This window comes from Leptodactylus fuscus, chromosome 7 (assembly GCF_031893055.1).
Source record: "Leptodactylus fuscus isolate aLepFus1 chromosome 7, aLepFus1.hap2, whole genome shotgun sequence".
NCBI classification, from domain to species: Eukaryota; Metazoa; Chordata; class Amphibia; order Anura; family Leptodactylidae; genus Leptodactylus; species Leptodactylus fuscus.
The window spans coordinates 58,301,804-58,316,492 of record NC_134271.1 but is presented as its reverse complement, the minus strand read 5'-3'; the positions used below and the strand labels follow the sequence as shown (position 1 = coordinate 58,316,492).

General features: G+C 39.8%; 1 protein-coding gene across 2 annotated transcripts; it reads left to right on the top strand.

Moving 5' to 3' along the window:
* The first annotated feature begins 287 nt into the window (after window positions 1-287).
* Window positions 288-14,022, top strand: GALNS (galactosamine (N-acetyl)-6-sulfatase). Of its 2 annotated transcripts, XM_075280594.1 has the most exons (14): window positions 288-401; window positions 697-820; window positions 1,290-1,364; window positions 1,575-1,677; window positions 2,281-2,424; window positions 3,869-3,935; window positions 5,422-5,549; window positions 6,675-6,814; window positions 7,314-7,417; window positions 9,071-9,207; window positions 10,757-10,859; window positions 11,156-11,274; window positions 12,661-12,778; window positions 13,432-14,022. In XM_075280594.1, the coding sequence occupies exons 1-14, from the start codon at window positions 303-305 to the stop codon at window positions 13,516-13,518; spliced, it is 1,548 nt and encodes a 515-aa protein (XP_075136695.1). In that variant the 5' UTR covers window positions 288-302; the 3' UTR covers window positions 13,519-14,022. The 2 variants fall into 2 exon arrangements, with proteins under 2 accessions (XP_075136695.1, XP_075136696.1); XM_075280595.1 differs by lacking the exons at window positions 288-401; window positions 697-820; window positions 1,575-1,677 and having other exon boundaries at window positions 1,337-1,364.
* The last annotated feature ends 667 nt before the right edge of the window (window positions 14,023-14,689 follow it).

Sequence of the window (14,689 nt, the reverse complement as noted above, 5' to 3'; positions counted from 1 at the left end):
TGACAATTGTACGTTCACACAGTCAAAGGTTGAAGCCATTTGGACTAGTTCATTCTAAACTATTCTCTTGGTAGCTCATCCCATAACACTGCACTTCTATAGGCACATAGCAAAGTGCGACCTATTACATTTAGCCTTTAAGGGTTAAACACCCACTTGGACAGACATGTAAGACAACCCACTTCCAGTAGCAGCAGCAAAACACATTGCTTACACCTCCCACTCCTGTCACTGGTCACATGATTGTCACGTGTCCTTTAACCCCCTAGGCTCCAGTAGCCGCTGTCTTTACAAGAGAAGTCATGTTTCCTGTATTCTCTCTGGTGGTTCTGTATCTTTTCAGGCCTGTCCTGGCAACTAATGGGACTCGGCCTAACATTATCCTACTGCTGATGGATGATGTAAGAGTACACGGCGGGCTGGGGTCATTTACAAATGCAGAAATTTGAGGGTTTGCAGTGTGGGCAGTAGGACATTGCAGATTTGTTGTTACAAACTACTTGCTTTCTACTTAGTTTATATAACGTGGTGCTGTATGAATATTGTTTCCAAGGTTAAGGGTGTCTTCACATGCTCAACATTCTGTTGCAGAAATTTCTATGATTGAAAATAAATTCTATTCATCTGAATGGAGATGTCTTTAACAATATGTAAATATTAATAGTTTGTTAAAACTTTGTTTTTTGTTTCCTACAGATGGGATGGGGAGATCTTGGTGTGTTCGGAGAACCTTCCAAAGAGACTCCTAATATAGATCGGATGGCAGCAGAGGGCATCCTTTTCCCAGATTTCTATACTGCTAACCCATTGTGCTCCCCATGTAAGTGTGTGAACTAGTGTCGTGTGAAATGTTTCTTTAGTATTATAGTATGTATTATGGTATACAACACTTTTTCCTCCAATGCTGGGGAAGTGGGGGTGACTGTTCCTGCTGCTCACAGAGGCCATTGCTTTTAGAAATATCCCCCAGTATGTAATGTATCTCTGTATATAGACACGTACAGGTGTAACAGAGATAGCCCAAACTTGTTCAGCTGGTTAAACTTCTGCAGAGTTTCTGACAATATGTAAATCTATATAGTGAATGTCTGCACAGTGTCGATAAAGGACACCACAATTGTGCAAGGTCTGTAATCACAATCACATGACAGATTCTGCAGGGTAGGTTTATTTATTTATATGGATATTGCTATATACCAAGCATTCACCTATCATATGGCTATTAGTATATGAGCAATATATTTGGTGCTTCCTTATTCACAGAATTATTATTCCTTTTTATTTTATAGCCAGAGCATCATTACTAACTGGACGTCTTCCAATACGGAACGGTTTTTATACTACAAATGATCATGCCAGGAATGGTAAGGACAACTTTGAGGATACATTAATATGTCTATATCACTTATTTTTATGCGGTGTATATGTGTATAGACATACTTTATTCAAATTTATAAACCCAAATTCAGAGATGCTGCACATGTAATTTTTAGAATCAGTACCAGCTATTTACTGGTTTATTGTCAATGACAAGTTGGAAATTTGTGAATGCTATTTAGTCCTCCTGTTCACAGCTTACACACCACAAGAGATAATGGGTGGGATTCCTGATTCTGAGGTGCTGCTCCCAGAACTGCTGAAGAAGGCTGGATACATGAATAAAATTATCGGCAAATGGTAAAATTCCAGTAGGTGTTACATAGGTTACAACATTGCTAGTATATGCCATTACTTTATGGTCAATGCCAGGCCACAGATCCCACATATCCTGCAGTCTCACAGATCCTAAGACTGAAGGGGCCGAAAGCTGGTTTAGCTGTGTCTTCCAGCAACTGTAAGAATCTACAGAATGGCCCCATGACTTTAATGGTGCTTGTTCCCTGCATTTCTGGTGGAAAACATAGAATGGGGCATGTATATATGATAATATTTGACTCCAAATACTTTATATTCAGATCTGTAACATCCAGAAGTTTCATCTTTCTTTCAGGGGTTTTCCTACAATAGACAGTTATGAGATAAGCAAGTACCCCATGTGAATAGAGCAGTGGTGTGCATACTCGCTCTATTCCCTTCTATGGAAATTGTGGGATGGCTAATGTCAGTTCCATAGAAGTGAAAGGAGAAGTGGCCTATCATGTGCACCACTATTTCATACACATGGGGCACTTGTGGTCTCTCATTCCCTCTGTGGGTAGTGGATAAATGTCAATAATGGGAAGAACCCTTTAATAGCACATTGCTCTGTTCCTTTTCTTATTCTGTCCTCCAAACATTCAGGCATTTAGGACACAGAACAAAATTTCACCCGCTGAGTCATGGTTTTGACGAATGGTTTGGTTCCCCAAACTGCCATTTTGGACCTTATGATAACGTAGAAAGGCCAAATATACCAGTGTACAAGGACTGGGAGATGATTGGAAGGTAACATATCCACTTCTTAGTTATTCTTTAACACTGTTTTAAGTAGGTTTGGAACCTTTGTCTAGAAAATCCTGTTCCAAATACCTAACTGGAGAATATTTTGAGTTAGTAGTAGTGGGGGAAAAGGGCGGTCCTCTGTTTAGGAGCCTCAGCTATTAACCAGAGTAAACAGAAGCCACAAAGAGGATAAATAACAAAAACATGGCATAAATGGAGAAAGGATAGAAAAAATCCTAAATTAGAAACAATGTCATCCCCAAAATACAAGTAAGGCTGCCTTAAAGGACGTGCCCTAACATCTAACTAGGCATACTGAGAGACAAGAAGGAAAGAGCAGTGGCACAAATACAAAGTTTATTGAGCATAATAAAATTACACAAAAAGGAACAAACACTACAAAAAGGATGTCAGAGGTAACACACAGAGACCAGGATAATAAATACATAAAGAACAGAAAAATGTCTCCACCCCAAACACATATAAAAGAGTATACACGGCAGTACAAAGTACATAGTGTCACCTCCCAACGCGGCAAATGTGCCTTCATCCAGGACGCGCATCGGGAGGTGACAGAGGACAGGCTTTGTTTTTACCATGGGTATGTAGCCATCACTTGCTTCATGTGTTACCTTTAGTCGATTTAGCCAGAGTTGTCCCTACCATGCAGCCATCAGTAGTACATGCACTTGCACTTTATAAAGTAATTTTTTCTGATGGTTGATGAATTATATGTACTTTGTACTACTGTGTATACTCTTTTATATGTGTTTGGGGTGGAGACATTTTTCTGAGATTTTTGTATTTATTGTCCTGGTCTCTGTGTATTCCCTCTGACATCCTTTTTGTGGTGTTTATTCCTTTTTGTGTAACTTCATTGTGCCCAATAAAGTTTGTATTTTATTCTATATATTTTGAGTGCCACTGCTCTTTCCTTCTTGTTTATCAGAAGCTACAATGAGTATGTCTCGCTCTAGAGGAATTGGAACCTTTTATCTGTTAAACAGTCAGCACATTGATATCTCTGAATAGTGTGTGTTACTTCTGATTTGGGATTAAATGTTAAATGGGTTATGCAGGGAAAATAAAGCTTACCAGTGGATAAGCTTTCTTTCTAATGTATACCCAGATCTCCTGGACCCCGATGACTAAATTAGAGCGCAGCAGGGTATGCTATAAGTGTTGTTACCCTGCTGATACTCCACTGTACTCGCTAGATCTGCAGCTGCAGTAGATCGGAGTTGGTGACGTAACAAAAAACTATGCAAATGTCATCAACAGGACTGGATACAATAGTAAGTGTTATTTTTCCCTGCATAACCCCTTAAAAGTAACCCATCTACTGTATATAGATTAAATGAAGAAATGTCTTTTTTTGTATTTTTATTTATTTTACCTTTTCTTTAGCCTGATCATACTTATTGCTATTGTTTCCCTATCTCTCTAGATATTATGAAGATCTACATATTGATCACAAGACGGGGGAGTCCAACTTAACGCAGATATACTTAAAGGTAATAATCTAAGTTCCTTGATCATAGAGAAATATTGAGATTTATAGTATAAAAATTAATAACCAAAACTTATGGTAAGTAATAACTGGTAGTTTTCATAATATAACCGTTATAGGTTTTGTACTGTTTACGGCATTTTTTTGGTACAGGTGTGATACTTGCTCTAAGAATGCAAATGTGGTAGTTACATAGTATATGAGGCTATATGTATATCTAATAATCTGGAAGCAACTGTCAAAAATGATGATGTCTGTTTTGTTGGGCATGAATGAAAGGACCATATTTAACAGGTAATGTGTTATTGGAAAATAACCTATTATTTGAATTAAGTTTATATGTATAGTTTTTAATATAATTTTAAGATTTTTTGATGATTTGTTTTAATTTTACAGTTTATTAAAAATCCTAACATCCTGAATATGCTGAAATTAATGTTCAGTACTCCCATATGCAAAGTGGATACTTTTATTAAGGACGTAGCATAACCTGCAGAGTGGTTACCATTTTCAGCCATACAACCTTCCTCTGACCATCAGGTTATCCTGTCATGTCCTGGGTGATGCAATTTCGGCGTCATTGGTCTTTTTTTGTATGTGGCACATACATCAAGATAACAGACCTAACTGTATCGCATAGGATATCTAGGATAACCTGATTGGCTGAAGACGGTTGAAAGACTGAAAACATTAACCATTGTACAGGTTATCCTATGCCCTAAACAAAAATATTAATTTTGCATATGGGAATGCTTACGTTTCCTTTCGTTGTTTGGATGGTTTGGTAACCTACTCTGAACACCCCTAAAGTCACATCTGGAATTCCATGATATCCATTTATAATAATATGACCCAAGCTTCCTGTTCTGTACACTCGTCATCGCAACTTAGATGGGACCCACCATGCACAATACGTGATGGTCACCCCCACTCCTGCGCAATGACCTCTGCACAGGTCACAGAGCATGCCTAGAAAATTCTCCAATAAAAGTCAAGCAGTTATCTCTTTAGACTAGTCCATGTGGCTGCTGTAAAGTTTATCTCTAAATGCTGTTACCAGCAGATCAAGCAAGACGGCAATCCTCATGAATATGTACAAAAAATTTAATTTAGGAATCTACAATCAGAAAAAAGCACATAAAATAAAACATAATGTTTTGCTTTTTAATGAGTAAAACATATATAGGTGACAGATTTCTTTTAAGGATTGGACTCTCTAGAATAGTGAACTGGATAGCTGCATTCATTGCAGGGGTGGTAAAGGATGAATCTGAGTGGAATTGGGCAGAAGCCTTTACACAAGTAGTCAAAGAGTATGATGTTTTATGATAGCATGTACTGTACTTAGTATAGACCAAAAACAGGAAACACAAAGCGGAGACTAGATTTAAGACCAAGAATCATAACTTTGTATACAGTTACTCCAGTTCTGTGATTTGTGGACTATTCCAAATCCTACTGACTGCATAATACTGTTATTTTCTCATCAGGAAGCCATAACTTTTATTAACAAGTATGGGACTTCTAAGCAGCCGTTCTTTATGTACTGGGCCATTGATGCCACTCATGCTCCTGTCTACGCCTCCAGTTCCTTTCTGGGAACAAGTCGCCGAGGACTGTAAGTTATGTACCCTTTTTGTTAAAGGGATTTATCCACCGGTAAAACCCCACCACTGATCAGTAGAAAGGGGGATTTTTATTTCCCATTCTGAATGGAGCAGTGGTCAGGCAACACACCCCATTCATTTCAATAGTAGTGCCAAAGTTAGTCAAGCGCCATCATTCAGCTATTTCCAGCATTCCTGTTGAAATGAATGGAGTAGTGCACATGCTGCCTGACCAGTGCTCCATTCAGAATGGGGAACAAACGTTCCCGGTTCTGATCTGCAAGTTATCACCTATCCATAACTTACTTTTGTGGGAACACATCTTTAAATACTTAAAATTGATGATTGGCCTTTTCTCCCATAGGGAAAAAACAAGTTTGTGTGTTGGTCTGCTATCATTTTACATGACTTGAGGGTGACCTACAAACAGTGTTAGGTTGAGGCCCCATGTGGAGGAAACTCAGATTTTTGAGCCAAAGTCAGGAGTGTATTGAGCAGAAGATAGAAGTATAAGTATATAGTATTCTGATATATTGCTCATTCTTTTTGAAGCCATTCATGGCTTTGGATAAAAAAAAAAAAAACGCAACAAAATCTGCAACAAAAAAAAGCCGCATTTCCACAATGTGGGGCTTTAGCCTTCAAGGGGCTCTATCATTGGGAAAAGTCATTTTTAACTAAGCACATACTTGTATAGCCTTTAGAAAGGCTATTCCACACATATCGCCTCAGTAGTTTTTGAATGAGCCCGTTTTTATTCATATGCTTCTCCGTACACTCCGGAAGTGTCTGTGTGCACCCTCTGCTATTCTCTATGTGTATGAGAGCAGAGAGGCTGCTGCTGATGATGATGATGACTTATCTCCCTGCTCTCACACACAGAGAATAGCAGAGGGTGCACACAGACACTTCCGGAGTGTACGGAGAAGCATATGAATAAAAACGGGCTCATTCAAAAACTACTGACGCGATATGTGTGGAATAGCCTTTCTAAAGGCTATGCAAGTATGTGCTTAGTTAAAAATGACTTTTCCCAATGATAGAGCCCCTTTAAAGGGACTCTGATAAAAACCACAATATCATACATTGCAGCACAAACCATAGCTGATGTAGCTGCATATCTTTACTTATCCTAGGTATGGAGATGCAGTACGTGAGATCGACTTCAGCATAGGAAAGATATTGGAACTTCTAAAGAACATGGGAATTGCAAAGGAAACCTTTGTGTTTTTCACATCTGACAATGGCGCTGCACTCATCTCTGCTCCAAACCAAGGTAACAGACCTTTTCTTTTGGTATATGATAATTCAGTTTCTTTTGAGAATGATGGAATATTAACATCTTTAAAAGGATTCCTACGTTATTAAATCAGCTCCAGTACCTTATAGTGCTCAGAGCTGTGATACAGTGTTATATTTAATTTTGACGAAAAACTGCTTTTTATTCCTATGAAAACGAGCTTAGAGTGCAATGGGGACGTGTTCTGGGACAGCTAAGCATCATAGCAAGATCTTCCTCTTATGTAATAGCCCTCCTAGCAACATTGACTTAATCAGATCTTTCCCCTTCTTCCTCCTAAGCAATAGGAAGATCTAGTCACAATGCTCAACCACCCCAGAACACTCCCCCAATGCACTGTTATCTCATTTATAATCAAACGCCCATTCTACAAACAGCTCACAGCTCTGAATGCTATAAGATACTGCGGCTGGTTTAATAAAGTTTTTAGTGCTGACAGACTCCCTTTAATTTATGTTCTTAAAATATATTTCAGGTGGCAGTAACTCCCCTTTCCTTTGTGGGAAACAGACAACATTTGAGGGTGGTATGAGGGTGCCTGGCATTGCCTGGTGGCCAGGACATTTGGCTGCTGGTCAGGTGAGTTGTCCTAAGACACAAGTAGCCAGCACAACCACAGAAATTTAATCTGACTTTCTAAGTTGCAGAAGACTATTTGGCACATTGATTATCCTGTTGGCTACTAGGTTTTAGGTTTTTACATTATTATTTTCAGTATTGGTTGTTATTCAGCTTTCTTAGGGTCTTGAATGGCAAATCTGCTTATTTATGCAGGTATATAAAAACAAGGGAACAGTGTAAAGAATTTTTCCATATCCAAACCTAGTATTGGCCACAGAAAGCATGGGACATATCTATGAACCTCTTATACTATTCCCTTCTGCTCAATCCACTCCTGGCTTTGACTTACAGCAAAAATGCAGCAAAACCTCCAACAAAAAAGCAGCTTTTTCGCAATGCAGGGCCTTAGCCTGAGGCCCCGTGTTGCGGAGATGCTGCTTTTTTGTTTTGTTGAGGAATGTAAGAAAAGGATTTATACTTCTCCCTTCTACAAAATCCACTCCTGGCTTTGGCTCAAAAAATTCAGCAAAATCTGCCGCAAAAGACATATCTTTTCCACATTGTGTGGCCCCAGATTTTGTTAACTTTGTGACTGTCTTTTAAATTCGTCTACATGGATAGTGATTTGTCTTCAACCGAAGTGTCAGAGACATTTGACCTAACATCATGGCACTTACTGCCACCACAATACACTGTAGATTTGTATTGTATAATGTCAGATTGAGCAACATGGTGGCTCAGTGTTTAGCATTGCAGCACTGGAGTCCTGGGTTCAAATCCAGCCAGGAACAACATCTGCAAGGAGTTTGTATGTTCTCCCCGTATATGGGACTCACAATCTACATTTAAAAAAAAAATTACAAAAAAATAAGATTGCTTGTTGCCCACAGTTGGTGTCAAAAAGGTATTGAAAAGAAGACTTCCTATTGCACCTTTATCTGTAGGGAAGTCAAATGCAGAAGGAAAATGACTACATGTCTGTGTCATACCGATAACAATATGTGACCAGCTGAGGTCATTCATTCTTTCCTACATTAGCAAACTGCTGGCAATCTTTATGTTTTCTTTGGTTCTGAATTCTCTCATTTGCCTTATAACATATAATGAAAAATAAGGAAGGGAAAATTCCAAAAATCCTTTAACCAGAGGGGCGTCAGATGACTGGACATTCTAGATTATTGATTGTGCAATCCATTACCTAGTGAGCCATCTCCAACATATATCTCTAGAAACATATATATATATTTTTTTTCCTATCAGTGATCTGATGCTTCTGCCTTGCAGGATTACCAGCCAAACTCCTACTTATCTATGGGTATATTTATTCATATTATATACTAGTAGGAATTCCAGACCATTCCCAGAGGTGTTGGGAGATGAAGTTTTAGGGAACCTTTGGAATAAGAACATACAGCGTGTGTTTTAATTTTTTGTCTTACAAAGTTGCCTGGTTATTGAGGTTGTGGAAAAGATCAGCCACTGCATTGAATTCAGTGCAAAATGCAACAGGGTATTAATATCAAATCTGTGGTATTTGACACTCAGCATCCTCACCAGTTACATGTGTCTGGTATTACAGCTCAGTCACAATAATTTGAATAGGTCAAAACTGTAGGGTTATATAATAACAGGCCTAACCTCTTTAATAGTAGATCTATTTATTCCTCCAAGGTGAGCTACCAGCTGGCCAACATTATGGATCTCTTTACAACCAGCTTGGTCCTGGCAGGATTGGAGCCTCCTGCAGACAGACAAATAGATGGCATTGATCTGTCACCTGTTATTCTGGAGGGCAAAGAAATTGAGAGGTTAGTATCACAATGTTATGTACTACAACTAGTGCAAAGCAAATTATGTTGCCCTAAGCAGTGAACCGATCGCAGCAAATGGGCTGGTTATAGATGTACTTATGTAGCTTTTTATGGAAGACCTTAAAAAGAACCAATTTGATTTCCTGAAATATCTGTTGTGGTAAAACCTTACATTCCCCATGAAATAACAATGCTGGAGCGAATTTTCTAAGACCGTGCCGAATGCCATCTTGCTGTTATCAATTTACATAGTAGGGGTGAAAAAAAGCCAAATTTAATTAAGTTCAACTGAGGAAAGGGAACAGGGAAACAAGAATTTTATAACGTTTTATTAGCACGGATGTTCACTTTGTCAGAAGGTATCTAAGCTTTTTTTAAAGCTGAGGCCACAATCTGCAGAAAAGATGCTTTTTTAGTTGCAGTTGAGACAAAACCAAAATTAGCTCCAAAAGTAATGGGATATATAAAAGAAGCATTTATACTACTCCCTTCTGCAAAATACACTTCTTACGTTGGCTCAAAAAACTGCAGCAAAATCTGCAACAAAAATAAAATGCAGCTTTTTCCATAACTTCTGGTCTCAGCCTAAAACTGTTACCTGTTCCTGAAGCATGCTATTCCATAGAGTCATATTTCTTATGGTGACAAATCGTTGTTGCCTCTGGACACTGTGAGAGGAAAAATATCTGTGTAAAGAGAGAGTGATTAGTCTTCTTGGTCTGCATACGCCATTTTGTTCTAATATCCTCCATTATATAAGAAGACTTTTTGAACGTATCTTTTTATTCTCCTTGAGAGAAATTGCTGCTGTTATTTTGTTCAGAATGTTCCTAAGTATATCATGTCCCATAATAAGACAGAATGTTCACAAGATATAAAACCAGTTCTAATCTCTTGTTTTGTGTAGCATCCGCTAACATGAAACCTTGAAGGACACAGCATCCATTTTGGCAGACTGTGCTAGCATGATTAGAGGCTAAGATGGTGGACACGGACAATCATGTGTTAACTCATGTATTGCTTATGCACGTATTTATCATTTGTAAACGCCCATTCTATACTCTGACCAATGATAATTCATATTTCTATTTGATGTAGTTTGTTATTCCTAAATTAGCATACAGCCATTATTCCTCTATATAAGCTAAGTAACATGTAATAAACTTTGTGTTCTCCGAGCTTGTCAGCCTTTTTGTTTTAATTTGGAACCAACGGCATCCATTCCCTGGGCCACTCTTCAGATGTCCATGGAACAGCTTTTTACATGGTTTTTGTATGAGCCATTTTATATATAAGTTAATTATGCCCCCCATTAGATGGCTCTTCTCAAGGCTAAATCATTTTCTTTTCATGATAACCAAGACCCCCCCCCCCCCCCCCTCATTTTGTGTCTCTCCTTTTCTAACTCCAGGCATACTTTCTATGAACTGGTACCCAACTTCTTATACATTTCCAGGCTGAATTGCATAGATTACAGTAGAGACATTACAGAGCATCCTGTGTGATATATTTTTTTTTTAACCATCTCTTGTGTCATTTCCCTCAGGGCAATATTCTATTACCGTGGCAATGAGCTCATGGCAGTCCGGTTAGGGCCATACAAGGCACATTACTGGACCTGGAGTAACTCATGGGAGGAACTGTCCCAGGTAAGTGGTCTCGTACTGACCCAGACAAGAGACAGCAGACAGGCAGAAGATGGGAATTAGAATAAAGCAGGCTATGGTCTTTGGAGCCAATGACTAGTTCACTCATTTAGTTTTGTTAGAGTCTACAAGGCCTGATATGACTGACTCCATGTCATGAGAAGACCACAAAACAGATTATTATATAGCAATACAAAAATGTCTTCCCACCTTTGCACTAAATGTATAAGAATAGTTTCACATATGATCCCAGCAGCAGTCCATTTCAATGTGAAGTTTATTCATTTATTTTTCTGCAGGGTATTAATTTCTGTCCAGGACAGAATGTTACTGGTGTAACAACACATGACCAAGTGGAGTATGTCAAGCCTCTCTTGTTCCACTTGGGAAGGGACCCTGGTGAGAAGTACGCCATAAGGTAAAATTGAATGCCAATACTTTATTAAGACTATACATATAAAGTACTTGTTAGGGTCAGTTCACACAGCAGAATTTGTAGAAGATAAAAGATTTTGAAAAAAACTTTTCAGCTTTACCAAGTCCACCACTGAATTTATAAATTCCTCATTGCCCAGATAGTATTTTTTATTTCAGTGGGAGCATGATGATAATGTTTTTTCTGCTAGTTGTAAAAATCACCTCATCTGTCTTCCATTAAAATGAAAGTAGGCATGATTTCAGGCAGAATTTGGAGCCAGTATTGAGACTTTATCCACCTTAAATTCACTTCCAAATTTCCAAAACCTCTGTTTCATCATTTGAATGGGGCTGTAGTATGTGCATGTAGTTCAGCAAGCCCCATTCAGATGTAGTACGGTATAAAGTAACAAAATTAAAATATAATATATATAATTATTTTGTTACTTTATACTGTACTACATCTGCCTCAGTTGCTCACAGTTGTCAGGATGTCTGCTTTCAGTTGGTGAATAGAAACATTTATCATTCACCGTTTACAGTCAGTGTTTCCTGCGGTTGCATCATTGTGAATTGGACATAGTAATGGTGGCTTTTTATTCCCGGCATAAATGTTTATGTCCATTCGCATAAAATGATGAGAACTTGTAGAACTTTTCAATATTTAACAAGTACATTTAAATTACTTAAACCGGAAAGCCCTCTTAAAGTCCATCACAACTGCCTCGCTTGTATAGGGAGCAATGGCAGTTGTATACTAGGGAGTTGTTGGTTCCGCAATTCCTTAATGTATTAAAGTGGCTTTTCACATTAGGAATGCAGTTTATTGCATGAGTGACTGTAATAAGGCTTGAGCTGTCTAGGAGTAACAGTGACACAAATGGAGCAGTGACCTCTGGCCATCTCAGTTTTTCTGGTTTAAGATAAAGATGGTTGCTAGAGTTACACTGAACACTTTTAGCCACATTTTGTTCATCGGATTAAGCAGGTGAGACAGATGGGGGTTGAAGTCTTTGCATACCATGTCTTACACAGGGTTCTGCAGATCTTCTTTATATCAGGAATGTGACCCTGGTGTCTTGAAGCACAGCTGCTCCCTACACTAGAAGCCCCAGCACATAGCTGAAGGGTCAATTATAGTAAATGAAGCAAGTGCACTGCACACCTGTGCTCGCATCCCAGGGGATGCCCCATTAGATTGTAAAAGCTCTGAGGCAATGGAGGGGTTAATCCTAAATTTGCACCTGCTCCAGATAACACAACAGCATCACAGGAACCAGTTCTGCAGCCGGGTCTATTGTACAGTATATACTCAGGATGTCAAGAGTAGACCCTTTGGTAAGTACACTGCCGGAGCTACTATTGCATTTTGTACTTTATTTTACAGAACATCAAGTGCTGAGTATCAGACTGCAATGTTAGAGATTTCCCTTGTGGTTCGTCAGCACAAAGACACTATGATTCCAGGGGAACCTCAGCTCAATGTGTGTGACCTGGCTGTTATGGTAAGCATGGAGAAGTGTTTGAAAGCTTCCAAAATAAGGCAATATAATAAAATAGGGATGAATGATTTTACAACTCTCATATTGCATTCTACAATCTCTCAATGTTGCTCAGTTTATGAGCTGCAAGCACCCTCTAGTGGCCAAATCTTTGCACAACTTTTAGCTAAAAGTCTTTGTTAAAACCAGAATAAAGTTGATATTTATTTCCCTCTTATCATTGGGCCAAGCAATTTCAATTCAGGTTTCTACAACTAAGCCTAGATTCACATGGCCGAGTTTCTCATAAGAGTTTGTGTGTTTGCTGGATTTACCAGCCTGAACAATATGTCAGGCGTGGGACTCCTAGAATCATAGTTATCTATAATTGGTATTGGATAGTATGTCTTATGGGAAGCACAGATAACTATACTGCTAGGAGTCCCTCTCCTGGAATGAAGTTCAGGACAGTAAATCTGGCACACACATGGACCTAGTTTCACGGTGAAACTCGGGGTTATTACAGATATCTCTATAGATAAATTGCCCGCCACTGTGGCTTCAATCTGAAAAGGGCTTAGCTTTGTGAATAACTTTGATTTTCATTACTACCAATATATTTTTATTACTTATATAACATGTTGAACATTTTTATAATATTTTTTGATATGTGGCAGAACTGGTCACCCCTTGGATGTGAGAAGATTGGGAAGTGTCTGACCCCTCCAGAGTCAAAACCATGGAAATGTGTCTGGCCCCACTGACGGACTCCAAGATTTGCTTTGTCATACATGGTTTCTTTTCTGTAAAGTAGGGACCAGAGCTGCGCTCTCCTGAACCTTACTGTATTGCCTTAGCCCTCCAAAAAAATGCTGCGTTCCGATAATGAAGTGTAAGATTGTAGGAGCAATTGTTTGCACAAGTTATAGGGCGGGTCCCAACAACACAATCCCAATGTAAAAGGCAAACAGGGGAAATGTAGATTGGCTGTCCATGTTATACTTGACTGGATCCTCACTCTAGCTAATAGGCGTCTACAACTGCGTAGGCCCCAATAGGAAGTTGTCATGTTGGGGAATCCACTTTAAGCCAGCCATACATTGACCAATCTTTACATCCAACTAGTAGTGAGATAACAAGTTCAATAAACACACAATTAGATAATCTAGAATGATGGAAATTCTCAAAGCAACAGAAACCAACCTTTTCCCCCTACGCCCAAACAGCAGCACAAGATGGGGTATTCCTGCCCCTGTGTACTGTTAGGACAGGTGGAACTTTTAATAAACTAACTAGTTACCCTCCCATAAAAGGTCCAGGAGACCTCCCCCTCCCTGTGTTTTTTTCTGTCCTGTTACCAGGACAGGTGGAGGGAGAGGTCTCCTCCTCTCCCACACATTCCTTTCTTTTTTGTGGAGGAAATCTCCCTTTTATGCCCCCCCCTCCCCCCATCTTGTGCTGCTGCTGTCGGGTCTTACCTGGGGTTTGGGGCTTTCTTTGTTTTCCAGACGGCGCCTCCTCCCTTCCCTGGTCTGGCGCGGCCCCCGGGGGGGGGGGGAGGTGGTGAGAGGCAGCATCTCTGTTCTCGGCGCTGCGGCGCCACACGCTCCCGGCTTCCCCGCTGCCTGAGGAGGTTTTTTCCTGCGGCCGGGGGAGGAACTGTATGTGCAGTTCCTTGTTTCGCCGCGGGCACTACTAGCGGTGCTCCGCGGACATCCGCTCTTCCCGCGCATGCGCGGGAATCCGGTTCGCGCATGCGCGGACCGTCCTCCCCGCTCGGCCGGACTTTGGGAGCGCTTGAGCAGCGTTCCCACCCCGCTTTTGGGCTAAATTTAAGGGGATAGTGTTCCCCCTTCTCTCCTTCCTCCTAGCCAGCTTAGGCTAGGAGTAGAATGGTGCCCCCTATCCTGGCTCTGGCTGAGGGGATGGAAGGGG